The sequence below is a fragment of the Gasterosteus aculeatus genome, chromosome 4 (genome assembly GCF_964276395.1).
Source record: "Gasterosteus aculeatus chromosome 4, fGasAcu3.hap1.1, whole genome shotgun sequence".
Classification (NCBI taxonomy): Eukaryota; Metazoa; Chordata; class Actinopteri; order Perciformes; family Gasterosteidae; genus Gasterosteus; species Gasterosteus aculeatus.
In genome coordinates this window covers 8,313,252-8,338,669 of record NC_135691.1, presented here as the reverse complement: position 1 = coordinate 8,338,669, position 25,418 = coordinate 8,313,252, and the positions used below count along the sequence as shown (strand labels likewise).

Below are 25,418 nucleotides of genomic sequence, written 5' to 3'. Positions count from 1 at the left end.
TCAGTCAAAAATTGTACAACCTACAAAAACAGCCTTTATGTGCATCGGTATCCAGGGAGTCAGAATTGTGAGTTATTTTAGTTTTATATTTTAAGTACATTTAGTGATAATTTTAGCTGAATTCCGGATGCAGAATACTTCCTTCCTTTCTTAATTATTTAATTATATTTTCTAAGTGAATAACTTTAACGTGACAACCTTTATTTGGAAAGCCATGTAAAAGACACAGCAGGAAGTTGATTTTATTGGCTAACGAAAAGGTCCCCCCCCCCTCTCTGGCGGCTAAGCCAATGACTGGCTACTAAACAATATGAGGAAGAAGATGCACTTCTTTGCTAATTGCGTGTTGGACTAACGTCACCTTCAAGCAGAATGGCGAGCTCAGGTAACTCTCATTTACCTTCCTTGTTGTGAGAGAGAAATATATGATTTTAATGATTTCCCTAACCAACTTGAATCCTCCCTTTTGTTTTCGAGGAAGTTCAGTCTAGTTGCCTTGTTAGAGTTTTGCCTTGTTAAGTAATATCTTATAACTGTGGTGAAGTGACGTTAAACTTTATTGTCTCTACCCCTTTTAATTGTTACATAAAGTTAACCATCTTCAGCGCATATGTCTCCAACCTATGAATAAGAAATGAAGAAGGAATCCCCTGTTGTAACAACAAAGGGATATTCATTTCTTGATGATGAAGAATGACTCAGCAAATCCCTAAGGATCATTTCCTCATCCTCAGGGAATGCCAAGCAACTACTCATTGAAACAACACATGACAAACCGCTTTCATATTTCACTCCCAAATAAAGCTGAACACTATTGCATGTCGTAACCTGCCACTCAGTATTTTTCATTTTAAACCTTATTAGTCACCCTCTCTCTCACACACACACACACACACACACACCCTGCCTGTAAATAAAAATATGACTGCCAACATGGGGGAGCAATCTTCTAGAAAGGAATGTGATGTGAAGGTGGAGGGGGCATCAGGAATTTAAAAACAATCTGCATTGCCCCATAAAAACCATCAACCTTTTTCAATCACTATCCAAAGCAATTAAATTGTACTTGCTCTTATGATATCACTTGAAATACCTTATCTAAAGATAACGTTTAACATCTGACACTAGAACTCAGATTCAATATTTGCAATCCTCATTCCGCACAGTGAGCTAAAAATGATATGTTGTCACATGTAAGGTGAGGAGGTGCCAACAAAGGCTACTCGCGCTCTACAAAGCCGTCATGTGTTTCCTCTCTCGTTGCCAGTCACCAAGGAGATCTCCTATGAGGATCTGAAAGCGCTGCTGGCAAGGAGCAACAACCTCCTTCTGGTTGATGTTCGCACTAAAGAAGAAGTCGATAAAGGAAAAATTCAAGGATCCGTTCACATCCCACGTGAGATACTTTATTTATTTTTTCCCTTTAATATTTTCAACCATCACAAACCTTCAAAAAAGTTGTGGCGTCTATTTAATCTTAAAATAATGTTCTGCCTTCCTCTCTTGCTCATTATGTTCATTCAGTTGATACAGTAGACGCTGCTCTTGCAATGGCGCCGGAACAATTCCAGGCCAAGTACGGAGTAACAAAGCCACAGCTGGATGTGCCTGAGCTGGTGTTTCACTGCCAGCTGGGTCGGCGAGGAGACGTGGCCACAACCAAGGCCCGCCAACTAGGATACGTGAAGTAAATACGTCATTGGTTCTGCATTACACAAACCCCTCGTACAGTCTTTTTATTTATTTTGTTTTTACGACTCCAATAGGCACTCCAGCCAGTAACACGGCCTCTTGAGTATTGTTGTTCATGTATTTTTTTCTTCTGTCTTCTGTTCCAGTGCACGTAATTTTGCCGGAGGTTACAAGGAGTGGTCTGAGAAAGAGAAAAAGTAATTTGTGTTGAAGCAAAAACGTCTTAATTTGTTTTATATCATTATTGTCATTTTATTTGGAAAGATTTATGAATACATGCAAATTAAATAAATGATATCTTTTCATATGTAAGTGTACGTGTGGGGATCATTTCAAACAGCCACAGCCGGAAGGGAAAAATCTCGGCATGCTTAAAAAAAGTACGCTGGTGGAATAAAATGTGTTTAAAACCGTCGATGCTGCACAGAAGAAAAAGGAGAGGCGGAGAGAGTGATTACTGCCTTTGGTAAGACCCGGTCAGGTGTAATGGCAGCAGGAAGCAGCACTGTGAAGAAGCTGCTGAGCTGGAGGAACCACATTTCCTGGTAACAAAAGATCAACTGTCTGAGAATATAAGAAGCGGTTAAAAATGTTCTGGATGGGTTTTTATCGGATGGGTTGGCTTGTGGGTCTTTGCAGGGTTTTTTTCTCTGACATTTTGTACTTACTTAATCGAAGTTTGAACATTTACCAGGTTTGAATGGTGTAATCTGATTTTTAGGACCTCTGTTTTTCTAAATGCCTTGCTATTTATATTATTTTGGGTTATTAATTATCCAAATGTGTTATTAATGAATTAACTTTTAGCTCTAATGAACTTTTAGCTCTAATATTGAGTGAAGAGAAGTTAAATGTTATAATTAAACACAACAGCCTCCGCTGCGCACGCGCGCAATCAGAAAGCCGATTCAGCCGCTGGTTGAGACTTACTGTGCTTTCTGTGATATTTGCTGAAGATGCTCGGAGAAATACAGCAGGTAAATGTTTTAATAAACTCCATTTTAACTAGAAACATAACTTTACACGTACAGTTAATCTCTGCTCCTAATGATCTATAGAAACAATCCAATATTTGAAGCTAGCTAGAGTTAACCTTGTGTCCGGGGTTAGCTTTAGCTTCAGCTAGCTAATGCTATTTGCGTTTTTAATGACCAATTTCAGGTTTTGCGATGGGTCATGCTTTTGGAAAAACGGACACCGCAGCGACGTTTAACTGCGGGAGGGCTTCTGATACTTCTGTGGACCGAAAACGGGGATTCTCTTCAAAGCGTAAACTGTGCTGGTAAGTTTAAAGAAACTAGCTAACGTTATGCTACGACAGCATCTGAGCTAACGTTGCTTCGTCCGGAGCACTGGAACAAAACGGCCTCGAAGTACAGTAACGCGCTCAAACAATTCATGTCCCAAAGGGTTTGTCGCGCAATTTCGATCTAAAAATACCAAAAAATACCAACGCTATTTTTGGTAAGCCTCAATATAGAAATACAACGACACTTCAGAAAAAAAATATAAGACATGGCGAAAACCCACTAGTAGACAGAAATCCCAACATAAACCAGCCAAAACGGATCACCACAGATATAAGTATGTATGAGATGGGATGCAAATGTGTTGTAAAGAAAACTAAGATGTGGATGAATACATGTTACTACATGTGCATTTTGGCACATAAAGCACTTGCAGCAAGTGTTATAACATGGTTCACAATGCGTGGTTGCAGTGGCAGCAGCTGGTCCCTGGTTCTCCGGATTTGAAGGGAAAGTGCTCCAACCTGGTATGTAGGCGCGCACCGAGCACAACCACACGCATCTTCCGTCTGTTGAGCATCACCTGCTCCTTCTACCACGGTAGTCCCCACTGACCTGAAGGAGAGCATGTCTGCCTGCACGTGGTCGAGTCCTCAACCTGATCCCGAGGAGCTGTGCGCCTTCACCGACATGCACGGTTCTCTCCGACTGCTGCTGTCTTTTCAGGTAAGCACCACAGGAATCCTTCATCGCATGTATATGACCACAGTGAGCATGTGCGTATATATGAGAGTCATCTCTGTCTATCTCTCTGCACTGTACAGATGAAAGATGCAAGACTCTTCGGTCCAGGGTGGTGCGCTCAAACAGAGGCGTTCCTGCACTCATTCAGCTTGGCCAACGCGAGGGTGGGAAAGGTTTCCACCCCACGTATCCACCATGGTGTTTTTAAACTGGCAGCCCGTTTAATACTTATCTTCTTTTTCACAGATAAAAATACACTTTAAATGCAAAGTCAGTCAGCAGAGCTTCCAGCGAGACTTTAGGTATGACTGCTAACTTTGCAGGAAAAGCTTAAGATTTCTTTTTCGGTCAATTTAGGAAATGTCATTGTTAAAACACCCCCGCCCAGTGCTGTTTTTATGAAGTGCTAACAATGTGTTCATATTCTTGTAGAGCGAAGATCAAGCGTAAACTAACCTGTCCAAACCGACCACCGCTGCTCTTGGATGTCACATGTCAAACACAGTATGTAAAGCTGTTTTCAGCATTAAATCTGTTTTACTTTTGTTAAAATGTTACTACAACTCTGTAGTTACGGATGCGTAACCATGTGACTTTATTTTCCCCTATTAATGCAATAATGATAAAACTGATGCACTGGTACATCACCTGTCGTTCATAGAAAGTGATTCTCTCTCTCTCTCTCTCTCTCTCTCGCTTTGGGTTTAAAGGCCTCCAGCGTGCGTGAAGAAAGGGTGCTGGTGTCATGGAGGACACCCTGTCCTCGGGGGCAGGTTGCCACTGAGTATCCCACCTGAAGCCATGGACCGTGGCCTGTTTGGGGAGCTCAGCGTCCAGCTCGTCACTGTCCTCCGCCCATGTGTGCTTCAGTACCCCAATCTGGCAACACAACTCACTGACATACAAATATCCTTTGCTGGTTTCACCCCGAGTCTGTGTGTGGTTTTTCACAGGCATGGCATCTGTAAGGGTGGCCGAGCTGCGGAGCGGTTCCGCAGTGGTGGCCTCAGGAATGCGCCCGTGCTTTTTTTCAAGTGGTGGGGTTCTGTTGTCTTGACCAGACGATGACTTCTAGTTACACACCAGAGTTCGTGGTGTGAAAGCAGTGATGAGGGTCGACTCCTCCACTGCTAACTTTGAATTGGGGGCGAGTCAGTGCTCCAAAGCTCAAGTATCTCGTTCGCAGATGACGGAAAGGGTCAATTTAAGGGTCAAAGAGTTTTTAGATGAGAAAATCCAGTTTGTTTTCTTACCTCGGCACCGCAGGCCAATCCCAGCCTAATCAGGGTGTGATTGTTGGTTTGGGAGAGAAAAAAAAAACACAGTTCCCCTCGAGCTAAATTCCAACCCTAACTGCGAAGCTTTGGGTGACAACCAAAAAATTGAAATCTGACACCTGGGGTGAACTCAGTTGAGGTGTTTGGGGCACCTGATTTGGATTAGTCTTCCTTGACATCACAGGTGTCCAGGTGTTGGTATGCGGCCCCAGTAATGTTCCTTTCACAGGCCCCTTCACCCTCCTCCAGAACCTTCCTGCTCATCTGGACTGTGAGGATCTGGGCCTGCTTGGCCTTCACTGCTCCTCCTTAAAAGGTAGACAACAACAACTGCTGGGAACAATGTGTACTCAGGATCAGTTCAATGTTGTGTGATTTCCGAGAGAGTGTAAATGCTGTTTTTCATTTACATGGTTAAAGAATATGGGCTCTGGACGGTTTATCCTGTCTCATAAAGTCATTTGAAGCATTTGGTTGGGCGTGAGATGAAGACTAATTCCAACCACCTGTGTTAGTAAGAGAATGAGCACACACGCCTGGTCTGAAGCTGCCTATAAAACATTTAATGTATCACAAAAGGCCCATCATTTGAGTTCTATGAAACCAGACCGAACAATAGTCTTAGAAAAAACACACATACCACATAGTTACAAAACGCTTAAAGGGACTTAGGCTCCGACACTGTCTGCTAATATGAGCTCCAGCAGCACAATGTCTGCACAATTTGTCACATGTAAACTGTGAAATATGGACACATGCAACCATTTGAGTCTCGGGTTCTTGGGAACAGGGAGTTTTGATGCAATAAATAGTTCTGCATTCAAAACACAAAAGCATTCGCACAGCAGAGATTTTGTGTTAAGAAAGAGTTCACAATGCATTTAAGTTCTAAAATTAACAGAGGGCTCTGTTTTTTCCCCCTAAAACGTTTATTTCAACTACAAAGTTCTGGCACATGAATATTCCCCATAATGGTTTCCTTCTAAACTACGTATTAAGTTGACCGTCTTTGAGACGCTTTCTGCCGAACTAAACTCACTCATCCCTAAATAATCCTTGCAATCATCCTTGCATGATGAGTGCTTTTTTGTCCTTGTAGATTTCACTAGAAAAACCACAGGTCTACATGAATTAAGACCAAATATATACTACAAAGTTCCCCATGATACAATCCCGTCTGTCTTTGGCCACTAGAGAGATGAAATGTGACACATCTTATGACTTAAAAAGGGCATTCTGAGTTCAAAGCGGTTGTTACTTTACAACCAAGAACATATCTTTTAAAATCAGTTGACTCGTTCAATACAAGTAAAGTCTGGTTTTAAAAGTAGTGTCGTAAAGCCAAATATTATAATACTTATTTGCCAAACCCTAAAGGTGCGTCTTCCATTGCTGCAAAGTTATACTTAACCCTCTGTTAAGTTGTAATTGCAGTTGTATCTGTTCAAAGTTGATGCAGTCACTAATAACCATCTCTTCCTTTCCTATTGAAGTCGCTATGTTAGAAAACATGTTTTAACATTTGCTGCAGTGGACAGGGGTGACACTTTAAACACAGTAGAGCGAGGAAACAGTGAGGCTCCAGGGCGAGGACGGACTCTTCCCACAATGCACCAGAGTCTCCTGCTCTACGTCTTCCTGCAGCACAGTGACCCCTTCAGCTACCGGCTCTCCGATCGGATGGGTGAGAGACAGCTGCACGCACGCCCCCAAAATCATTGTTAAAGACATTCTTCCTTACTTTGCTGTCTATAATCCTCCCGTAGCCACAGAGGTGCTGATAGAGCGCCACCTGGAGGATATCCTGAGCAACAACAGGCAGGCCGTCACGACAGCCCTTCAGACGGAGCTGAGGAACTCACTGAAATCCCAACATCGCAGAAAGAAGGCAAGCCCGTAATGGTGTCTATTACCTCAACAATGACAACAATTGACTAATAAATCTAGAAGAACGGGTCAGCGTTATTTTGAAAATCAAATCATTGTTAAAAACGGATAGACATTTGTATGTTTCTAAATACGTTTCTGTATTCCTATGAACATTGTTGTTGGCCGACATTTAAATATGAAGATGTGACCTTTGGACTTTGTGACATTGTAATTTTTCATTATTTGCTAGGTAAATATAATCAATAAATACATTTTAAAAGTTTTAATAGTGTGTGTTCGGGTTTAAAGGATCAAGAGAAGCTGCGTTCGGCTGCTGAGGTGATTCTCAGTTCAGCCGTCAGCATTGTGAGCTGCAGCAGCAACATGGACTTCAGAAAAGCCTGTCTGAACAGCATGAAGGTTTGAATTAGTTTTCTTTTTAAAAATGCGTGTATATATTCGAATACATGTCATTCACTTCAACTCATATTCTAGAAAGAAACTGGTATAAATATAAATAGGTGATGTGCTACACTGTTGGTACAGTTAATTACAGGGATGTACATCTATATGTGTTGATAGTGTGACAGAGGAAAAATGTATAATCATAATATATGTGCTTTTCAGGTGCGTGACACTCACGAATTATCAGCCTCTCTCTGTGAATCGCTGAGGAGGGTGACGTCATGGAAATTCACCCCCAGGTGCAAGTGTTTCTCAGCTCAGGCGAGTGTGCTGTTTTTTGTTCACTGATACCAACCAATTACTGTAATAGCAGCACTTGTTTTCAGACATGATATTAATCCACAATCTAAATCCACACTTTTACTTTCACAGATGGAAAAACATCCTTGTACTGATGAGTGTACCAGAATAGAAATCTGAGAGTGATTCTTCTGTTCTAGCTGAAGAATGCGGAAGAAGTATACACTGCAATTAAAACATATACATACCTAAAGTCTTCTATTAGTAAATGTTTTTAAATGTGGTGTTTAAAACGGAGCTATGGATCATTTTATTTTAAACAAAATGCTTTACCATAGTTTTTTTTGTTTTGACCAAATATATTTAGAATTGGAATTAGAGAAAGTACATTGAGCTGAATTCTTGAACCCTGAGATGCTTTTTTTTTTAATACATTATGGACACTGTAAGGTAAAACAAGTTAAGCTTGGACAACCAGTTTAACTATTTCCACAGGCCTGAATGCTAAACGAACAGTCCCACGAGGACCGCTAGATGGCGCTGGAGGCTATTTTATTTTGTAACACTGATGACTTCCGTTTGTTATTGTTTTGAATGTGACGTCATTTCCTGCCGCCAACACCACCAGCACTTTTTCGCGGCAAAATGGAGTGAGCGTCTGAAGATGTTTTAGTCCAGCGTCTAATGTTACATAATTAGTTATTGTCGGAGCCGCTATTGAGAGTTTGCGTTGTTTGGAGAAGTAACGCTGCACGTGCGCTGTTGCTACGAAGAGAAGCTACAAAGGAAACTCAACTTCAAAGAAACATCGGCGTCTCACGTTTGAAACCTCTGCAACTAAAGTCATCCAGGCTGGTAACGCAATCGACTCAAAACAATGGCGCAAGTAACCGGAGAAAGCCTCAAAACCGAGCTGGAGGTGTTCGGCATTCAGTGCCACGATGACGCCGTCCTCGATAAGAGTAAGTGGCTAGCAAATGTTCATTTTGTCGCTTTCTAGATAAATGTACATTCCGTATAACGTCACCGTGTACTGTGTGTCCTGCTACTTTACGACACATTATTTAACGGTGTTTGAGGCTGCTTGGTTATTTTCCTCTCTCAGATGCGAGCTGTAATTCGTCAGTGTAATTTGAATTAAACTACTCTATTCGTGGTCATTTTCTTACATCCCTCTCCTCCATCCCCTGTCTCCTCCATCCCCTGTCTCCTCCATCCCCTGTCCCCTCCATCCCCTGTCCCCTCAGTGGTGGAGCAGTGTATTTGTAGCAGGATCCAGGCAGGCGAGATGGTGTTTCAGTGGGTGGCCTACAGCTCCTCTAATGGACTGAAACTCACCACGGACACCCTGGAGCAGTTCGATCACGAGGTACCGGTGTTACTGACGCCAAAGCGCCGTCCTTACCTGTCGTCCGTTTTTTTTTTTAAACGTACCGTGACTTGGTTTTCTTTAAAGGTGTTGAACAAGAAGAGTAAATCCAAAAAAAACTTCACAAAAGAAGAAGCTCGTAACAGAACCAGAGACATCCACTCGCTGTCGGACTTGTATCCTTCTCAGTGAGCCTGTTCTCTGTGTGCACCCGTTGTCGATCGTGGGCGATTGTGTCACAGCCCTTCACTGTATTCGCTCAGAATCAAAGCCGAGGAAGAGGAGGAGAGTCTACTGGACGCGTACTCCACCCCTGGCAAGGTAAGCGGTCACTTTTGACTTCAGACAGGGATCCCGTTGCGATGAACATTTCCAAAACCGAGCGGGGGTCGTTGTGCGCTCGACGCTGACCGTGTGTTTTGCGTGCAGGGTTCTCAGAAGCGCGCACTGACCACTCCTGAACACCCTCGCTCGAAAAGAGGCGCAGCTCTGCTGAGCAGCCCGAGCCTGCTGCTGTCTCCTGCTAGCTTTTCTCCCAGGTACCCGCCATCAGTCGGGGGAATTGACTCCTTTGATTGTTGGTCCCTTTTAACAAACAAGCTGCTAAAGATATCTTTGGACAACCTCTGCATGTGAAGTGCTACGTGTTCCCAAGTGTAATTTTCTTTATTAATTGAGGTGTTGCAGCACCGATCGCATGTCATTTTGCTTTTTTTGACGTCGGCAGACCCACTTTTCCTGATCTAGTTAATCTGATTGAGGGATTGATTGACGGCTTCTCTTTCTTTGGCAGTGCAACGCCCTCACAGAAGTACAGCCAGCGAGGAGCCAAAGGGGAGGTGGTGGTTTCGTTCGGGGTGGTTCAGGGGACCCGCTGGGCGGGCAGACAGACGCCCGGCGCCGGCGTCCAGCTGGGGCTCCTGGAAGGACCGGAAGACTCTCTCTGCTGCAGCTACAAGTACATGTTCCAGAGGCTGCGCGACATTCGAAACGGTGAGAGACTGAAAACGGAAAGCGCCTGCAACCCCCCCCCCCCCCCCAAAAAAAGTAAAAAAAACCTGTCTGATTGCATAAAACTGGACATTCCGACTTATTTTATGCATGACAGATAATCAGAGTACGTTCACATGATTAAACCTCATTTTGCCGGTTTCCCCCCCCCAGTGCTGACGGAGAAAATAGAGGAGCTCGGCAACGGCCTCAAGTCCCACTTCAATATTGAGGAGCTGGCACCCGTCTCTCTGCCCGCTCAGGTACAGATGTTACAGCTGTGAATACCCTCTAAAATGATTTTCAAAAGTTTTGAAAATGTCATGGCTATTTTAGTCATTTGATATTTTGTAATAATAATGATGATATTTTACTCTAAAAGGTTTATTCATATCCAGTAAACTTGTTTTGAGCCAAGAGCCTGTCTCTTTTAACTCTCCTAATCTAGATGTAAGTTATTAACTGTATTTGTATAATTAGCTATTTAATAACCACTCTGTGGTGCTTTATGTCTCTCTAGGACAGTATCACAGTAGTGGGGCAGATTTGCTGCGACAGCAATGGCAAACTGAACGCACACTCGGTTCTGTTGGAGGCGGGGTCAGAGCAAGGCGGCCAGCAAGTACCTGTTGACCTATCGGAGCTCAAAGAGTACTCCCTGTTTCCTGGTCAGGTGAGCAGAAGGGAAACTTCTAGTCTTTGCAGAATAAGTTGAAGATGAGTTAAGGAGTGTTTAGTGTGCGTGTATATGTATGTGTATGTATATATATATATAAATATGTGTGTATATATATGTATGTATAATATAAATATATATATATATATATATATATATAGACAGACATTATTTAGTCAAAAAGAGGCATGCAGCTCTTTACCCCATGTCTTCGTAGTAGGTCACTAGAGTACATTGTGAAGGCAGCATTGATGAGCACGGTGGTCCTTCCTTTTCCTGTGCACTGAGGTGTGTGCAGCAGGTTACATGGCCACCAAGAGTATCGGAGTATGCCAAGGACCTGGACGGGAGACCCACCAGCGTCTGACCGAGAACTCCGACAAAGTCTGCGAATGAATAAATAACCACCTGCCTGCAGTGTGTGAAACGCTGTTCTCTTTGCTCAGGTGGTGGCGTTGGAGGGAATGAACACGACGGGGAAAAAACTGATGGCTTCCAAACTCTATGAGGTCAGCCATAAGTCAAATAAGTTTTGTTGACACGTAAAGAGAGAAAATAGTTTTACAGAATAACGTTTATTCAAAATATTGAATATTGAATCAGACTCTATATGAAGTGGTTTACGGTATCTGAACCTTTTGGAACTGGGGCCCAGTTTGTGCGCCTTATGTTAATAGTCTGAATCTTTCTTCAGGGAGTCCCTCTTCCTTTCTACTCTGCAGAGGTGAAAATGGAGGAGGACAAAGGTTTGTAACGCTGTGTGTACATTTAGAGCAGTCTGCTTGTGTCTCCTTCATGTAAACACTGGTCTCGTGATGCTATTGCAGAGCCGATGAATGTCCTTGTGGCCTGTGGACCCTACACGCCTTCCGACAGCCTGACCTTTGACCCTCTACTGGACCTAATCAGCATTATTGTCAAGGATCGTCCTGATGTCTGTCTGCTGGTATGTTTTTTTATTGACGTCTTACAAAATATTTTGCTTGAATTGCTTGACATTGTCATAACCTTTCTATTCCTCACGTCACTTTTCCAGTTGGGTCCATTTGTGGACTCCAAGCACGAACAAATCGAGGTACGTTTAAAAGAGTTTGTGTCTTTATCCGAGAAAGGAAAACCCCTCAGTTGATACATGGCAGTAATAATCTGTTCAACATCATTTCTTGTGTCCAAATTGGTAGATCATGACTTTATGAGACCATCTTTATCCCCACCTGTCTGACATAGAAAGCTCAGGTGACCGAGACATTCGAGGCCATTTTCTCAAGATGTATCGAAAGCATCGTCGATGGCACTAAAAGGTGTGTTCGTATCTCCCTAACCACGATTACACTATTTAAACTCCTGAAAGCTGCTCCAAAACCCGCAGGTTCATGGTGATTCCCCAATCAGAATCCGTAGGCATAATGCCGCGTGCGTGTTTTCTTTAATCCAGTGTCGGCTGCCGCCTGGTGTTTGTGCCGTCCCAGAGAGACATCCACCATCATTTCATCTACCCACAGCCCCCCTTCACCCTGCCAAACCTCAGCAAGGACCAAGCCCAGGTCAGACACTCACAGACCTAATCTGCATTAAGGTTTATAATTCACTGATGAGCACATGCAGCAGGCTTCCGAGTGATAGTTTAGCTTGAAACTTCCTACCGGCTTGTGGTTGACGAGATTCACAGATTACTGCGCGGACGAATCCGTCTCATACGCCGTTTCCCTTCGCGCTCTGCAGCGCGTCACCCTGGTCCCTGACCCCTGCACCCTGCTCATTGACGGAGTGACCGTCGGCCTGACTTCCACCGACATCCTCTTCCACATGGGCGCGGAGGAGATCAGCTGGTGAGGAAGATTTCTCATGTTCATTTACTCTCCGCAGCAGTGGAGCGCCGTCAGAAACAGGATGCTCAGTGTGACTCTGTCAAGTGTTCCCGTGAGCAAACCGCTCAGTCACGCAGCGGATTAGTTCAGTGAGCGGCGTCACACCAGTGTTAATACTGAAAACGTCTTGTGTTGCAGCGGCACCGGATCGGACCGATTTACACGCATACTGAAGCACATGCTGACTCAGAGAAGGTAGAGTCCTTCAAAAAAAGGTCCCGTTTTTCTCTCTACTTTGTGGCTGCTCCGACATTAATGCCCCCCCTTCCCTCTGCTCTCGTGTTTTGTTTTCACCTCCAGTTACTACCCGCTGTACCCGCCGGTGGACGAGGTGAACATGGACTACGAGAAGTTTCAGAGCTTCGGTCAGATGCTGCTGACTCCCGACGTCCTCATCGTTCCCTCCGAGCTGCGCTACTTCGTAAAGGTGCACATCTGTCGTTTCGGCTCAACATGCATTGTCAAATATAAGTGCAAAAACTAAAGAATATTCTGTCAACATTCTTGAAAGGAAACACTGCAAATTGGCCTTCTACTGGAAATTATTTTTCTTAATTTTTACAAACATTTCCCTTTTTTTATTTTACTGAAGGCAAAAGATTTTAAGAAGTGCTTAGAATTTTTGAGATGATGTGAGTCAAGATGTCTTTTCAAAACCTCATCTCAACTTGCCCCTCAGGATGTGGTCGGCTGCGTGTGTGTCAATCCCGGGCGGCTGACCAAAGGCCAGGTGGGCGGGACCTACGGCAGGTTGCTGATTCAGCGCAGCGCTGCGTCCGAAGGTGGGAGCAGAGTGAGCCCCTGTTTGGCAGCTCAGGTCGTTAAAATCTGACACTGAAAGGACACTGATTGCTTAACTGGGATCTGTTCACTTGCAGCTTTGAACTCTGTGCTGTCCAGGCACGCTGATGTCTAAATATGTTCAACAAAAACCCCAATAATTTACTGTACCGTGGTTTATTTTTACATTACAAACATGTCTGGTGGCGTCATCAATCACATTGAATATCAATCTCTCAGGCTAAACAGCCATAACAATGTCTTTTCAATAAATTATTCTTCATATTGTTTTTTTTTTGTATTTTCTTGCAACTACCCAAGTGTTTTCTGTCACAACATTTTATCTCCAATGATTGCAAAATGATAGACTAGGATATGAATCATCAAAAATCAACATTGCCTCTACAGACAATTCATTTTTAACATACTGTTTCTGATGTAATACTAAACTCTGGCGGAAGTATTTGTCCTTTGTTGTCGAGGACATTTAATCGAAAAAGTGGTCAAACTCGTCGGAGTCACTCAGGTCGTCGTTTTCGCACTTTGTTGATTTGTTCGGCTCCGCTTGAAAAATGGACATGTTGTCACAAATAGCTGGAAAACAAATTACAGATCAACCTCTTTGTCCTTTATGAGCTATAAATTCTAAACACTGGTGACCGGGTACCTTTAGGTTGCTCGTCAGCTCTCGGGTCCTTTTCTCTAAAAAGGAAATAAATGTGAGATTCATTTCAGTCATTTTTGCCGACACAAACGTCAGAAAAAGGACTCACTTTTTTTTCTCTGATGGTTGTTGAGGCGCAAGTAGACTCTCGACATCGTCATCTTCAGAGGATCCCATTCTACTCCCCTCTTCCTCCTCCTCGTCTTCCTCACTTCCCTCCTCATGAATAACGTGAATCTTTCTCGACCTGAAAACAGAATATGCAAAGTTCAGGTGCTGTTTTGAGTTGAAGATGATTAAATCCTTCACTGATCCTACTTGTCTTGTGGCGAGATGATACTGTCGTCTGAGTCACTTTTCTCCTCTGGTTCTCCTGCTGCGTCGTCTCTGTGTTCCTCCTCGTCCGACGACTCCTCTCTGTCGCCCTCCTCCTCGCCCACCTCTTCATCCTGAGAGAATCCACAACCTCTTGAGTTATTACTGCACTAATTCTTTGACGTAGCTCACTGTTGTTCTTCAATATCTCCTTTACCTCTGACTCCTGCTCCTCATCCTCTGCTCCTGTCTCCTGGGTCTCCTCGTCCTCCTGCGTTGCATTCTTTCTCCCAGAAGCCCCGTGATCCTCCTTCACATCGCTCTTCTCTTGCTCTTTATCTGTCTGACGGTCCTCTTTTTCTTCAGCAGCACCATCATCTTCTTCTCCGTCTTTCTCATCCTCTTCCTCTGCGGTGTTTTCTTCCGAGCTGCTACTCTCCTGCTTTCCTGGTTCATCTCCACGTCCGTCTTCAATGTTCATACAAACACTTCCTGATTCCTCCTCCTGGGATCCAGACTCCTCTCCACAGCTTTCTGCTTTATCGTCGGGATTCGTATCCTCTGTGTTTCCCTCTCTGAATTCTAGACTCCTTTCCTCCTCGCTGGGAAGCCGGCTCTCCTCTTTCCGACTCCCCGGGTCGGATCCCTCGCTTCCCTTCACCACCTTCTCATCCCTCGGTGATCCAACAGAAAGCCCCCCACTTCTTCTCGTTCTCTTTCCTGTGCTGCTTCTTTTCTCGGATGAGACATCGCTCTCTGAGCTTTGGACCACTTTGACTGCAGCAACGGCGCTGGAACCCCTAGAAGACCTGAAATCAGCAGAATGGAAAAGCCATTTGCACACAATAAGACGGAGAACATGCAGAACATGCATTTGATACTCGAGTTAGAAAGCGCACTACTCCACACTACTCCACTCCTCCGCTCTCTTCACTGGCTACCGGTGGCCGCCCGCATCCAGTTCAAAACATTGGTGCTCACGTACCATGCTTTGAATGGATCGGGTCCAGCTTACATCCAGGACATGGTCAAACCCTACATCCCGACCCGCACTCTCCGCTCTGCATCTGCAAAACTACTCGTCCCTCCCTCACTGAGAGCAAAACACTCGACTAGATCACGACTCTTTGCTGTCCTTGCTCCGAAATGGTGGAACGAACTCTCTGAAGACACCAGGACCGCAGAGAGCCTTCACATCTTCCGCCGCAAACTAAAGACACACCTCTTCAGACTCTACCTCGACTAAAGACTAACAAATTGTAGCACTTAAATTGTACTTGTAACGTCACTCATCTATAGCAAATTGTAAATTGGCTTATTTGAGGAAATTGCACTTTCTTGTTTCTTGTTCTCCTGAGTTTGTACCCTATGGTTGAATGCACTTATTGTACGTCGCTTTGGATAAAAGCGTCCGCTAAATGACATGTAATGTAATGTAATGTAATGTAATAATTTAAGTGTTGCTAATCGTTTCGAGCAGATTGCTGCACTGGATTGTCAGATTTCTGTTTGCGGTTACAGAGGCCTTCTTAATAGAATATCGTAGAGGCGATGAAGAGAATGTTACTCACTCCTGAGAGCTGCAACTTCTGCTGCCTGAGATGGAACAACGGGATCTTCTCTCCTCCCTCTTGTTTCGCTTCTTGCTGCTCGCCTGGCTCGGCTCGCTGCTGCTTTCTGCGAGGCTACCAGACAGGCGAACTGCACACACGCACATACATAGTGAAAAAGATTCACAGAGGAAGATAATAAGCGTGACAAAAAGTAGCAGACACTGAAGGTTCTGCCATGTTCTTGTCCCACCTGGTTTACTGTCCAGCTCCTGGGATAAATGACTGCTACTTCCTCCACCACCTGTCTCTCTCTTGGAGCTTGGGGCCCGGCATGGGTCACTTTCCTCCCCCACCACCTGCACCATCCTCGTCTCAGGGGGAATCTCCTCCGTGAAGAGCTGACTCCACAGAGCGTCGAAGACAGAGGGGGTCCCAGGTGGACCAGCGGCCCAGGACTTGAGGTACTCTGTCTGCAGGGCCGCCAAGCCTGGTGGATTTGGCCCGGGTCCGTGGCGTCTATCACCGGGTGAGGAGCCGGGGAGGTGGAGCTGCAATGGGTGAGGATGTGGAAAGATGTGTGGTGGGAGGAAAGCTGGAGGAACATGAGAGGAACCCTGAGGTTGATGAGGCCCTCTGATGGGAAATCTGTCCGTCTGGGATTGAAGGCGGTTCTGCCAGGAAGGCTTTGCGTAGCAGAGATGAGGGGAGCCATCTTGGTTGTAGTCCAAGTGGCAGTTTGGACTGTAGTGCTCTGGAGGTGCTGTAATATGTTGTGTCACTGTGGTGGAGGCTGCAAGAAAGATGAAGATGGATATTAGATGATATTTGCATGGGTCTGGAACACACCAAGAACAATACACAACCACATATATACTGTGTTCTGTGAGTCTCTGAATAGAAGGACGAACCTTGTGACAATAGAGGTGGATCTGCAGAGGATGCGGTCCCTCGTTCCTCTGTGTTCTTCAGACATGACCTCAAATACTCCGTCCGCTATTAAAGACAAAACTTTACTGCCGTGTTTGATGCTCTCGCTATGGAACCAGCTGTATGCCTTGGCCCCAAATGAAGTGAATCGTGACTGATGACTGATTTGTACCTTTGTCTGAGCAACCTGTGTTTTCTCCTTCAGTTGCTGCTGCCAGCGGGGGCAGCTCACCTCCAGGTACCGTTCATACGCCGTCTAGAGAGGCCAAAGTTTGAGAAGAAGGTTCAACACCAAGCTTCTCTGAGGCGATGGGAAGTGTGAATGTTTCAGCCAGAGTACCCGAATAGTTTTCATGGCAGCATTCTGGATTAACATCTCTTTTACGGTGTCCTGTGCTTCCTCAAACTGCTGCAGCAGCAGCCGGTTGTTTTCTTGGGCAGTAAACTCTCTCTTCTTAAGGTATCGCAAGCGCTGCTGCAGATGCATCGCGTTGCTGCAGGAAACACACACACAGTCAATAATAAAACAAACATTCACACCAGCATACAGGATTATGCACATTGTGTGCATTTTGCTCCCTGTTGTAATTGCACTTACAGCTGTTGATGAATTTGAGGAGGTGAGCGGTCCGGTTGCCAAAGCAGAGGCCTGTTGTTACCGAGAAAAAGAGGCGGTGCACCGTTGTAACCCATCCTTCACATACACAGTTCTGTAGACACATCCATGAGTTAAAAGTGCAATTATACTTTATAAAAGCACTCAATGATCTTACCTCATTTTTCGCCTTTGCTCTCTTGTCTCTTGTCTTGTGAAAGTGTTTCTTTCCGAGCCGGTCACATGCTCACGAGACAGTAAATTCCTCTTCACTGCAGCCATGTCTACAGGCAAAGCATGGAGAGATTATCAGGGATTAAGGTCTGTGCTTTGGGGGGGGAGGGGAGGGGAGGGGACCAGAGACATGCTCCCAATCTACATATGGTCATGGTAATGGGGTTAATCACTAGTAAGATCTTTTTTCAATGTCACACAGGAAGAGTTATTGAAACATCTGCTTAAATATCGGGCTGGGTGATAATTCAATAGTGTAAAGTATTTCTATGGAATCATAACATTATACATCGAGCTATTGTGATATGGTTATTTAAATAATAACAAGCACAAACTAACTCATATTTGTCACTTGTTTGCTACACTTGTTTTGCTTCAATTTTAAATATATTTTAACTTTTTTAATATTTTTAATTTTTAACTTTATTCTCTTATTTTGTACTAACCCATAGCATTAGCATTTCATTTCATTTCATTTTATTACTGCTGTCTTGTTGTCTATTGTTACACTGTCTACTGTCACGCACCAACCGCCAAGTCAAATTCCTTGCATGTATGACATATTTTGCCAATAAATGTTTCCTGATTCCTGATTCCTGATCAGAAGGAATGAACCTCAATGGGACGTTTTACAAGCGGAACTAGTGTGTTGTTGCATTACGGATGTATTTTCACGTAACACCACTAGTAACGTTCGAGTAGAAACTCGATTCCGTCCAGTAAAAGAGATCGCGGTAGGGAGAGACTTTTGACAGTCTAACAGCATAACATTTCAACTCATGAATTAAATGAATATCTCCAGAAGTTACATAAAGTATCATTGATAGCATATGATTAATGTAACTTTGTAAAGAAAGCTAACGTTCCGTTTTTTTTTGTTTTTTGTTTGGCAAACTAAGCTAACTAGCCGACGGTTTCCACGGTGCGTCCTTCAAATCCGTCCCTCCACTGAGCTGACGGACAGGCAGACCGACAGGAAACATGTCGAGTTTCGCCAGTCAAGTTTTCGGCCGGGTCGACAGGTTATGTCGCCCCCTCCCCATGGTCCTCAACACCTTCTTGGTCTTCTCCATCACCGGGGAGGTGAGCTACTTGGTGCTGCTCGAGGCTCCGCTGCAGCCGGACCAGAAGAAGACCGTGTGGTCCGCCTGGTGGAAAGCGGTCCACCTGCTGGCTCAGTACTTCATGCTGGGAAACATCTGCTGGAACGCGGCGCTCTTCCTGAGAACCAGCCCCAGCATCAAGGGGGTGTTCCTCGGCGGAGAGGGCATGGGCCAGGGGTGGAGGTAAGGAGGGCACAGGTGGAGGTTTTTACTACCGATAACAAAATGTAATTTAGCCTATATCGTCTTGGTTTGCTGATATGCAAGACGCTATATTACCAAAAGTATTAGACCACCATGGCCGCCTGGACAGCAGCGTAAACAGGGCAAACAATCCTCCGCCTTTTAACAGGTGGAACGGTAGATTTGTTTTCACTATGTGATTTCTTTACGTTGGCTCCAACTGATGTCTTCATGTTTCAGGGATTTAGGAGCATCTCGGCCCATAAGTAATAATATCCCCCCCCCCCCACAGGTACTGCTATACGTGCGAGACACACACTCCTCCCCGGTGCTCCCACTGCTACGACTGCAAAGTGTGTGTGCTGCGGAGGGATCACCACTGCGTCTTTTTTGGCCAATGTGTGGGCTTCCGTAACTACCGTTACTTCCTCAGCTGCTTGTTCTTCATGTGGTCTGGACTGCTGTACGCCACTCTGATGAATGCCGAGGTCTTCATTGTCATATTGAAGGAGGGTGTGACGATGCACAGCGTCCTGTTGATGCTCATTCCCTGGATCATGCTAGTTTCAGGTATGAGCGTCTTTGTGTGTGTTCCTTACACTGGCATATTTTTCCCAAGACAAGGAAAACAAGCCGCTAATACCGTTGCTTTTCTTGGCTTTATCTTCTTAATTAAAAAACTAATTGATTTAGTTCTCGTTTATAACCAGATATTCTACATGAGCCGCCTCCTTTCACTGCTGTGTAAGAGAGACGAAGCATTTCTCGATGAAGACCAGCTCGTTTCTCAAGTTTCTCTCATTTCTCGTTTGTCAATTGGCATTAATAAACGAGTCTGGGGGTGTATTGCAAAACCCTCCATTATATTTAATCTTTACATTAAAGAAAAAGACACAAGACAAAAAAAAATTAAGAAGAGCAACGAGGGAAGACTCCTTCCTCCATCACGGACAGACGTGCGGTAGATGTTTGGTGCAGGCTACTTTTACTGCTTTATGCTCTATTCTATGTGCCAGAATGTGCCACATCCCGGGTTAATCCGAGCTCGGGTTTGTATTCCTTCTCTCCGCAGGTCAAGTCACAGCACGGGCCTTTGCCTTCGCCTTCATCGCCGACACATGCGTTGTAGGCTTCCTGCTGGTGTCCGCCTTCTTCTTCTTCCACCTGGCCCTGATGCTTCGGGGACAGACCACAAGGGAGTGGTACTCGACCCGCCGACCCTACAGCCTCGGTCTCCTGGGCAACCTGCGTCACACCCTGGGCCTTCGCTGGTACCTCTGCTGGCTGTGCCCGCTCATCCCCTCCCCTCTCCCTGGAGATGGTATAAGCTTCCAGGTCACAGGACCGCTGGAGCCCGCCCGGTAACAGCCGAAACAACGCCGCGTGTCTTTGCTTAATTGGTGATGGTTCATGTTAGCGGGAGCAGCAGGGAGGAAACGCCTTAGTTCAAGAAGAGGCCGCTTGGGATGGGTTGATGCAATAACAGTATGCAGCTGTTGTGATGTTACCGGGTGTAACTGTCTACCGGCCTTTCACCTGTGCGGAGTCAAGGAAATGACGTCTCCAGTGTGGAAAGTTCGTTGACCTTGATTTAAAGGTCATCTGTACACTTATTGAGGCTCGCCTCAGAATGTTAACACAGAAATGAGCAGTGTTCGTCTGTAATACTGAGCACTGAAAGTCACTGAAAATAATGTATTTTATTGATTGTGAAGAAATGATTCTTTCATATCCTTGTTTACAACTACAGGCTGCTACACCAGGGTAGTCACTTAAATTGTCCTCTCTATCGTTTGTTTTGTTTGTCTTGCATGGTTTCTGACTATTCCTAGGATTATAAATCTGCCATTATTCATTAGCTGCTAGGGTCATGCTGTTCTTCTGCTATCCACTTCTCTACAGCCACTCCAGCTCCTAATTTTTTTATTCCATTGGGCCTTTTACCAGATACTTTTTCACCAACTAAGATGATGGGAGAGGATTCACAGCGATAAATAATACACGTTCAGTTATGCTGTTTACGTACTAATGTGAAGTGGTATTGTGAATACATTGTGTAAAATGTATGGCTTTTTCCCCATGTTTCGTATTATGTTGTGCGTGTTTCAGTCGGTAAGATACTACAAACACCATTACAACAGCATACCGAGTCGTGTTCTGATCCAAGCAACCGCTGTGTCCCAATTTACTGCTTCCACAAACCTACTTTGATTTAGTATGTAGTGTTAATTTGGGACACAAATAACATGACTCACTACACTTGATGCCAACTGAATTTATGTTACCTCAGAGATTTACTCAATTCTGCCGGCCTTAAAATGTAGTGGAACGTTTCAAGCGTTTCTTTTGGCGGTTGTTCTTACTTTACTTATCCAAAAATATTAGGTGCAATTGTTATTCGTCTGCTTGAATCAATCATACCATGATGTTTGGTTTTTGAAAGTACTGAAAAAAATGGGAATAAAAAATGCTGAATTTATATTTTATCTGTTTGTGGTGGAATATCATTTTAATCATGCATTTTTCAGTGGAAAAAGAGTCAAATTCCTGCCGATTTCAATCTAACACAAAGAAACAATTCTGAAAAGTACTCAGTCCATTCATAATGAATCAAAAAAACAAATCGTATTCATGCGACCATAATGCAAATAGCCAGGAATTTTTGTCGGACTCACCCTCGCGATCCCGTTTCTGAAGGGACATCCTGACGTCATCACGAATAACCGCGCTAACGGTAACCGTCAGTTTTATCCTTTGGGCTCGTTTGGTATGTGCGCCACTACAATGTGTTTACCGTCGTAGCCTCCTTGTATTGGTTTGGATTTAATCGCTGGTAAGACATTTTTCTCATTTATAAAGTAATTAATAGTAACGTTACGCTACACAGTAGCGTTAGCAGTGTGCTACATCCGGGTTTGTTTGAAACTAATGGAGTCTAACGGTTAGCTAATTAGCTAAATTAGGCTAAGGAAGTTAGCTAACGTTATTTCTATTAAAACATAACCGCATTAACTCGAATTGGTCCTGTCAGCGAATATTTAACATTAACGTACGTGAAATGTTAGTATTTAAATAACGTTAACGTTACGTTAAGATAGCTAATTAATGATAAGGCTGATTTGGTTAGTTGATTTGCAGAAAAGGGCGGTTCACTGTTGTGAGAAACACACACACACACACAAATAAACTGTAATACGGTTCAGTGGAGCACAGTCATAGTGCGTGTTCTTTTGCAAAGTATTACAGTTTGGAAAAATAATGGGTGATATATGCTTAAACATGTGGGTCGCTGCTATTTGTTGCACCAGGGAGGAAGGAGGAAGCCAGCGGGATGGATTTCACAGACGAAACTATGTGAGTGAGGATCACTGAATAAACCCATACACACACAACTTTTTGCACAGCCTTTTTTTACTCGTGTGTGTGTGTGTGTGTGTGTGTGTGTGTGTGTGTGTGTAGGACACTGATGGAGATGCTTGAGAGGAACGCAGAGCGGGATCACCGTCTTAGCCAGCAGAGAGATCTGACTTCTGAATTGAGGATGTTGCTGGATGTTGCTGATGATGACATTGCAACGCTGCGCTCAGAAAACACCTCCCTCATCAAACAAGTTAAAGCGTAAGGAGTCACAAAATTGTCTAGACGACGCATAAGCAGATAAGGGCCTCAACCCTTCATCTGTAAAAACGTAACCGTTCATCTCCGTCTGTTGGACCTCTAACGGAATATGTTTTGTTATTCAATGCGATTGTTATCTGTCAGCTGTGTTATCTTTGTTACTCACTCTTTTTGCACCAATTCCTCAGCATTATGGTTGAAACACATTCAGAAGTGTGTGTGTGTGTGTGTGTGTGTGTGTGTGTTTTTGTATCTGCAGCCTGGAGAAAATCCTCAAGGAAGGGCTGAAGGTCCAGGCAGAGCCTTCCGAGGATGTCCTGGCGATTGACCTCGCCGTAAAGAGATGCAGTGAAAAAAAGATTCGGGAATTGGTGAGTTAGCTGATATGATAGTGCTACAATGACTGGTGTTTTCAAAAAGACATTTAGACGTCGTGGCTGAAAATATAATGCTGCGTTGGAGACCACACTCCTTGTTATCCCGTGTTACAGTGCATTGATGAATGACCCTGCTCTGTGCCAACGTCTCTTTAGGCAGAACTCAGATCTATCAGTTACTTGTCACGTGCACTGTAGGATTTTTGATATTTCAGAAACCTGTATATTGTCATTGGTAAGAATCGTTTTATTGTAGTGTAAGCCAGGTTGTATGTACACAGGCCGCGGTCGCATCTCATTTATATGCAATAACTTGAGTACAGGTCAAGGATTTTTCTTTTTGTGTAACGTTTGACAAGAAATACACATCTTTGATAGCTTCTTTTTCTTTTTCATTTCATGATGTATTTCATCCCTTATGATTTCATCACATTACGTTACGCTGATTTATAAACATAATGGTTTATACAGCACAAAAACAACAGGCTGCTTACACTTTAATTTTGATCAAAACATTAGAGCAATGACAGTTAGCAAAGTAAATCAGACATCACATTAGTATAGATATATGTTGACCAACCGTTAAACCTCTACCAATCAAATAGGCCAATTGTTTTCATTTTAAATACCTGTAAATCTCCATGTTCTTCTGTGCAGGAAAATGAAACCTCCGTGATGAAGAAACAAAACAAGAAGCTAATTGAAGAGGTCTTTTTCTTTGCACATAGCAACTGGAATCTGTCATACCACCGTTAGTAGTAGTACAGACATTTGAAAACACTTTGCATATATAAACACAATTGTGCCTTTTTCAGCTTAAGAGCCTCCAGAAAGAAAGAGACGATAACAAGATCAGCTTAAGCAACTTCAGGGCTGCACTTCAAACCCTTGAGGTGACACCATGGCTTCAACATGGGGATATTTAACTACTTTTCTCTCGCCGTTCATACTGCCATTAGTGTTACATTGTCAAACAGCTCCCGATTTGCCATGTCATGTGTTTCTTCAGCGCGAAATGGAAGAGGCTCAGTTAGGGCTTCAGGATAGGGACGAGGTTATTAATAAGGTAGGAAAAGCTCAGCACAATGCAGCCAGCCACAAAGATTTCTCTCAAGAATATTGATACTCTCCCTTTGGAGTGCCACATGAATATTTTGACTATTCCCTTTCTTTTATTTCAACTTTTTGTTTGTATGTGTGTTTTGTAATAGAAAAACCTGCTGTTAATGCACATGGAGGAAACGGTCCAAGAGTTCTGCAGCACCGTAGAGGTTCGGATGGTCTCATTCGTTCATCGGTTAAGAAGTAGCGGCGTGTTCCCTCGGCTACACACTGTTTCGTTGTCTCTTTGTTCCAGTTACTCAGGCTGACAAATCAGGAGCTGAAGGAGAAGTTGGAGGACAAACTTGTTGACGCCTCAATGTAGGCCCCCAGTCCCCCCCCCGCCCCCCTCCCTCCCCCTCACCATATTTTTTCACTTTGAAACAATATCATGACCTACGCTGAGTCTTCTGTGTGCGCTCATACCTTGTGTGTGTCTGCTGTTGGTGTCCAGCACCGCTGTGAATGACCTGATGGGAGATGAGAAAGCCCTGCTTAGTCCGCCGCTGTCCTTCGCAGAGGAAGTGAAGCTGTTGGCCTCTTTGGATGAAGTGAGAACCCACGTGTCAGACTCCACAGATCATGTAGGTGCCCTTTTCAGAAAATGTGTATCGCCAGGTTCAAACCGTCTCGGTCCTGCGATGTATCCTACACCGATGTGTCCATGTGACGTCCCGTACGTTTCACCTGACCACTAGACTGTGCCACTACGAAGCCCAGATTCAAACCCTTTGTGGCAGTCAGCGTCCGCGTGGCTGCACAGTGGACGCAGACAGGCTGAGTCCAGTGATGTCTGCTATTGTGTCTGCAGGTGGAAACTGAGGCCGAAGGGCTGACGAAACCAGGAAGTGTCTCACTGGACGTCCAGACCAAAACGGAACGTCAGCTCACACCAAAAGACACCTTTCTGGTCCCTTACGTTCCCCTCGCTCACCGTCGTCCCTCTGGCTTCTCCGCTTTTCTCAGGGCTGCTGGTGTTCTGCTTGCTGCAGTCCCGAGAGCGGGACTTTTTCTGGCGTCTGGCGTCGCTCTCTCTCTTTTGGCATTTGTGGTTTCAGGAAGCTGCACGGGAAACCTATTTTCCATCGACGCCTTGTGGAACACTGCAAGTTTGACTCTACAACCCTACTGCAGTGTGCAGTATGGGGCCATACCTCCTGTCTGATATAAACATGTTACTTCCTGTTATCTGACTGGTAGTCAGGGTTTTTTAATGTGTCTTCTGCATGTGTTTTTTACACAATTCCATGACCCTTCGTTTCAGTATCAGTTTGGTTCGGAGTCAACTTGTTAAAACATGGTTAAAGAAATGGTTAAAGCCAATAAAGCGTGCGTGTGTGTGTGCGCATGTGAGTGTTTGGAGATGCTCCTGAATAAAGACTTCTCATTTGAACTACCACTCAACCCTCAGAAATAATCATTACTGATTACCCTGTAATCGCGACAATAGATCAATTATCATCTGGCGAGTCTCCGAGTCTCATTACACCATCATAAGATGTTACCAATTAATGTTCACGTCTTGAACTCC

The 25,418-nt window shown here is 44.3% G+C and overlaps 6 protein-coding genes across 8 annotated transcripts; 5 read left to right on the top strand and 1 right to left on the bottom strand.

The window, feature by feature from the left end:
* The first annotated feature begins 74 nt into the window (after nucleotides 1–74).
* On the top strand, nucleotides 75–1,999 carry tstd1 (thiosulfate sulfurtransferase like domain containing 1). Its single transcript, XM_040174759.2, has 4 exons — nucleotides 75–385; nucleotides 1,268–1,396; nucleotides 1,525–1,687; nucleotides 1,839–1,999. Exons 1-4 carry the CDS (start codon nucleotides 373–375, stop codon nucleotides 1,891–1,893), a joined length of 360 nt encoding a protein of 119 aa, XP_040030693.1. The 5' UTR covers nucleotides 75–372; the 3' UTR covers nucleotides 1,894–1,999.
* Nucleotides 2,000–2,568: 569 nt separating this feature from the next.
* Nucleotides 2,569–6,862, top strand: top6bl (TOP6B like initiator of meiotic double strand breaks). The gene is made up of 10 exons (XM_078101998.1): nucleotides 2,569–2,669; nucleotides 2,854–2,974; nucleotides 3,413–3,466; nucleotides 3,544–3,665; nucleotides 3,764–3,847; nucleotides 3,930–3,985; nucleotides 4,116–4,187; nucleotides 4,394–5,276; nucleotides 6,492–6,644; nucleotides 6,727–6,862. Exons 1-8 carry the CDS (start codon nucleotides 2,649–2,651, stop codon nucleotides 4,749–4,751), a joined length of 888 nt encoding a protein of 295 aa, XP_077958124.1. The 5' UTR covers nucleotides 2,569–2,648; the 3' UTR covers nucleotides 4,752–5,276; nucleotides 6,492–6,644; nucleotides 6,727–6,862.
* Nucleotides 6,863–7,666: 804 nt separating this feature from the next.
* On the top strand, nucleotides 7,667–13,507 carry pola2 (polymerase (DNA directed), alpha 2). The gene is made up of 18 exons (XM_040175143.2): nucleotides 7,667–8,496; nucleotides 8,782–8,903; nucleotides 8,991–9,079; nucleotides 9,167–9,224; nucleotides 9,333–9,442; nucleotides 9,697–9,896; nucleotides 10,068–10,156; nucleotides 10,414–10,566; nucleotides 11,016–11,078; nucleotides 11,264–11,315; nucleotides 11,397–11,515; nucleotides 11,606–11,644; nucleotides 11,797–11,870; nucleotides 12,005–12,113; nucleotides 12,292–12,398; nucleotides 12,576–12,632; nucleotides 12,738–12,864; nucleotides 13,117–13,507. Exons 1-18 carry the CDS (start codon nucleotides 8,412–8,414, stop codon nucleotides 13,267–13,269), a joined length of 1,806 nt encoding a protein of 601 aa, XP_040031077.2. The 5' UTR covers nucleotides 7,667–8,411; the 3' UTR covers nucleotides 13,270–13,507.
* Nucleotides 13,379–17,698, bottom strand: LOC120818228 (uncharacterized). 2 transcript variants are annotated; one of them, XM_040175140.2, is made up of 12 exons: nucleotides 17,450–17,698; nucleotides 17,275–17,325; nucleotides 17,017–17,170; nucleotides 16,849–16,932; nucleotides 16,658–16,742; nucleotides 16,000–16,539; nucleotides 15,768–15,897; nucleotides 14,414–15,005; nucleotides 14,200–14,330; nucleotides 13,991–14,128; nucleotides 13,885–13,919; nucleotides 13,379–13,811 (listed from the first exon to the last, which is right to left on the bottom strand). In XM_040175140.2, exons 1-12 carry the CDS (start codon nucleotides 17,551–17,553, stop codon nucleotides 13,705–13,707), a joined length of 2,151 nt encoding a protein of 716 aa, XP_040031074.2. In that variant the 5' UTR covers nucleotides 17,554–17,698; the 3' UTR covers nucleotides 13,379–13,704. The 2 variants fall into 2 exon arrangements, with proteins under 2 accessions (XP_040031074.2, XP_077958117.1); XM_078101991.1 differs by having other exon boundaries at nucleotides 17,275–17,386; nucleotides 17,450–17,596.
* Nucleotides 17,699–17,932: 234 nt separating this feature from the next.
* Nucleotides 17,933–21,277, top strand: zdhhc24 (zDHHC palmitoyltransferase 24). 2 transcript variants are annotated; one of them, XM_040175166.2, is made up of 4 exons: nucleotides 17,933–18,239; nucleotides 18,405–18,791; nucleotides 19,084–19,361; nucleotides 19,864–21,277. In XM_040175166.2, the coding sequence occupies exons 2-4, from the start codon at nucleotides 18,487–18,489 to the stop codon at nucleotides 20,154–20,156; spliced, it is 876 nt and encodes a 291-aa protein (XP_040031100.1). In that variant the 5' UTR covers nucleotides 17,933–18,239; nucleotides 18,405–18,486; the 3' UTR covers nucleotides 20,157–21,277. The 2 variants fall into 2 exon arrangements, with proteins under 2 accessions (XP_040031100.1, XP_040031099.1); XM_040175165.2 differs by having other exon boundaries at nucleotides 18,186–18,791.
* A 206-nt stretch (nucleotides 21,278–21,483) lies between these two features.
* Nucleotides 21,484–25,286, top strand: LOC120818245 (uncharacterized). Its single transcript, XM_078101997.1, has 8 exons — nucleotides 21,484–21,525; nucleotides 22,100–22,145; nucleotides 22,251–22,409; nucleotides 22,669–22,780; nucleotides 23,998–24,057; nucleotides 24,144–24,208; nucleotides 24,342–24,471; nucleotides 24,699–25,286. Exons 2-8 carry the CDS (start codon nucleotides 22,123–22,125, stop codon nucleotides 25,050–25,052), a joined length of 903 nt encoding a protein of 300 aa, XP_077958123.1. The 5' UTR covers nucleotides 21,484–21,525; nucleotides 22,100–22,122; the 3' UTR covers nucleotides 25,053–25,286.
* The last annotated feature ends 132 nt before the right edge of the window (nucleotides 25,287–25,418 follow it).

What these genes read in the sequence shown, in the direction of transcription:
- LOC120818228 (XM_040175140.2), bottom strand. Translation starts at nt 17,553, where the DNA reads ATGGCTGCAGTGAAGAGGAATTTACTGTCTCGTGAGCATGTGACCGGC. An exon ending in TCCACCTCTATTGTCACAAG is followed by an intron (nt 16,540 to 16,657) that starts GTTCGTCCTTCT and finishes TCTTTCTTGCAG; the next exon opens with CCTCCACCACAGTGACACAA. An exon ending in AGAAGTTGCAGCTCTCAGGA is followed by an intron (nt 15,006 to 15,767) that starts GTGAGTAACATT and finishes TGCTGATTTCAG; the next exon opens with GTCTTCTAGGGGTTCCAGCG.
- zdhhc24 (XM_040175166.2), top strand. Translation starts at nt 18,487, where the DNA reads ATGTCGAGTTTCGCCAGTCAAGTTTTCGGCCGGGTCGACAGGTTATGT. An exon ending in GGCATGGGCCAGGGGTGGAG is followed by an intron (nt 18,792 to 19,083) that starts GTAAGGAGGGCA and finishes CCCCCCCCACAG; the next exon opens with GTACTGCTATACGTGCGAGA. An exon ending in CTGGATCATGCTAGTTTCAG is followed by an intron (nt 19,362 to 19,863) that starts GTATGAGCGTCT and finishes TTCTCTCCGCAG; the next exon opens with GTCAAGTCACAGCACGGGCC.
- tstd1 (XM_040174759.2), top strand. An exon ending in AGGATCCGTTCACATCCCAC is followed by an intron (nt 1,397 to 1,524) that starts GTGAGATACTTT and finishes ATGTTCATTCAG; the next exon opens with TTGATACAGTAGACGCTGCT. An exon ending in CGCCAACTAGGATACGTGAA is followed by an intron (nt 1,688 to 1,838) that starts GTAAATACGTCA and finishes CTTCTGTTCCAG; the next exon opens with TGCACGTAATTTTGCCGGAG.
- pola2 (XM_040175143.2), top strand. Translation starts at nt 8,412, where the DNA reads ATGGCGCAAGTAACCGGAGAAAGCCTCAAAACCGAGCTGGAGGTGTTC. An exon ending in CCGTCTCTCTGCCCGCTCAG is followed by an intron (nt 10,157 to 10,413) that starts GTACAGATGTTA and finishes ATGTCTCTCTAG; the next exon opens with GACAGTATCACAGTAGTGGG. An exon ending in CCAAGCACGAACAAATCGAG is followed by an intron (nt 11,645 to 11,796) that starts GTACGTTTAAAA and finishes TGTCTGACATAG; the next exon opens with AAAGCTCAGGTGACCGAGAC.
- top6bl (XM_078101998.1), top strand. Translation starts at nt 2,649, where the DNA reads ATGCTCGGAGAAATACAGCAG. An exon ending in TCAAAGCGTAAACTGTGCTG is followed by an intron (nt 2,975 to 3,412) that starts GTAAGTTTAAAG and finishes GCGTGGTTGCAG; the next exon opens with TGGCAGCAGCTGGTCCCTGG. An exon ending in GATGTCACATGTCAAACACA is followed by an intron (nt 4,188 to 4,393) that starts GTATGTAAAGCT and finishes TTGGGTTTAAAG; the next exon opens with GCCTCCAGCGTGCGTGAAGA.
- LOC120818245 (XM_078101997.1), top strand. Translation starts at nt 22,123, where the DNA reads ATGGATTTCACAGACGAAACTAT. An exon ending in AAAAAAAGATTCGGGAATTG is followed by an intron (nt 22,781 to 23,997) that starts GTGAGTTAGCTG and finishes GTTTTGTAATAG; the next exon opens with AAAAACCTGCTGTTAATGCA. An exon ending in AGTTCTGCAGCACCGTAGAG is followed by an intron (nt 24,058 to 24,143) that starts GTTCGGATGGTC and finishes TCTTTGTTCCAG; the next exon opens with TTACTCAGGCTGACAAATCA.